The sequence below is a fragment of the Octopus bimaculoides genome, chromosome 2 (genome assembly GCF_001194135.2).
Source record: "Octopus bimaculoides isolate UCB-OBI-ISO-001 chromosome 2, ASM119413v2, whole genome shotgun sequence".
Taxonomy (NCBI): domain Eukaryota; kingdom Metazoa; phylum Mollusca; class Cephalopoda; order Octopoda; family Octopodidae; genus Octopus; species Octopus bimaculoides.
In genome coordinates, this window is record NC_068982.1 from 71,359 (window position 1) to 73,144 (window position 1,786).

Sequence of the window (1,786 nt, forward strand, 5' to 3'; positions counted from 1 at the left end):
GCAGAGAAAAGACAACGAGTTGTACAAATTTATATATTACATTTATTTACCAATTACAGACAAAACGCACTCAACCAAAGTTCATTATGAATAAACAAGAATTATGTCCGCGCCATATATATCAATAACCTTTTACTACTGCAGTCACACAAAACAACAACGAAAACAAGGAACTTAGACGAACCACATTGACACACGAGACGTCAGACGAACAACGTTTCCAACAGTCCATATAACAGTCTCTCTGTCCCTTTCTAACACTTTCTAATACAAGTTACCCCCTCAAATGCCCCCCTGCCCCTCTCAAAATTCCTTGCCTTGTGAGTTACTTGATTACCCTGCCAGTGTTGGTGCCATGTTAAAAGCATCCAGTCCACAATGTAACGTGGTTGGCATATTTGGAAGGGCATCCAGCTGTAAAAATCATGCTAACCCTAACCTTGCCTATGCTAGTGCCGCATAAAAAGCACTGAGTCCAGTCTGCGGAGTGGTTGGTGTTAGGAAGGGCTTCCAGTCATAAAACCCCTGCCAAAACAAACACAGTAGCCTTGGGTAAGTCTTTCTACCTGGCCGGCTCCTGTCAGCCATCCTACTCATAGAAGATGGACATTAAACAATGATGATGATGTAATTGATTCAACCCCTGCCCCTAGACTGCTGGTCTTGTACCAGAATTTGAAACCATTATTAGTTACTCCATCTAAGAAGTTCAGGCAAATGATCAGACTATCAAATAGATTTCTTTTAAAAGAAATACCTGTTCTTTTGTGAGTGGAGTCGATAAATGAATGTCATTGAATCTTTCCGTTAGACAACTGTTTGATAATAAACTGGATTGTTGCTTCTCATTTAACATTTCTTCGTAGGCTTCTTGCAGGCGATTCCATTCCAACTGAAAACCAAACATGCTATGATTATTAGCCACAGACAAAATATCAAACACAGACATTTCATTTCACCTAATTTGATAAAGAAACCAAATTTAATTAGGATTGTCAAAGAAGCTCTAAGTAAGCCCTGATTAGGTTGACTTCTGATCAAAGGCTCTCTAACCATGACCATCTCCTCTTTAATTCAGATCTAGTTTATCTATATACTCCTAAAGCTCTCTGATTGCTTGCTTGTCTGTCATTTAATACAGCCAGACGGGCACATAATGGGAAAATACTATGAATTAAGGTAACCCTGAAATGTGAACACAAACAGAATAACACAAGTTTCGCGTAAATCAGACCAGAGGTAAGTGGGGTTTTGCGGGTATTCATAAATATCCAAAACAGTGCATAAAGGAAAAGACTCCAAAAATAACAAAACCCTGAAAGGGGAGAAACTCTAACCTTTTGATTAGAGACATTATGGTCCATGTCTTCTGTATTTTGAAGACAAACTTCATGACCTGGACAAAGGTCATGAAGTGACCTTAACTTGCCAATGAAAAAATACGAGTTTCTTATAACAGTAAATGTTTCTATTTTTGCTTTTGTTAAACACAATATTGTAATCATTTAGAAATATTTTTAAGTGAATTTGAGGTAAATATTTCATAAAGGACCCGTTCATACCTCGGTGTGAAATCCTTTTTTTCCACAGGTTTTTGTGAGTGCATTCAACGTATTTGACCTCCAACCTGCTGCAAGCCACTTTTTCCTGGAAAAGAAATTGGTGGACGGGTGGTGGGGATCTCGGAGTTTCCCAGCAATGGAGTTTTGTTTCACAGGTTTTCTTTTTCTTTTCCAGGTTATTTTGCATGCTTTCAACAAATGTGACATCAAAATCATGTGTAATC

General features: G+C 38.2%; 1 protein-coding gene across 3 annotated transcripts in view; it reads right to left on the reverse strand.

Annotated features, from left to right (window-relative positions):
* LOC106870754 (polyadenylate-binding protein-interacting protein 2) overlaps window positions 1–1,786 on the reverse strand; it is a 23,411-nt gene that overhangs the window by 9,513 nt on the left and 12,112 nt on the right. For 2 of the 3 annotated variants that reach the window (XM_014916950.2, XM_052975175.1), the window contains exon 4: window positions 758–892. The exons of the other annotated variant lie outside the window; for it this stretch is intronic. In XM_014916950.2, coding sequence (XP_014772436.1) covers window positions 758–892 — 135 coding nt within the window. The remainder of the gene's footprint in view (window positions 1–757; window positions 893–1,786) is intronic. 3 annotated transcript variants of the gene reach the window in all.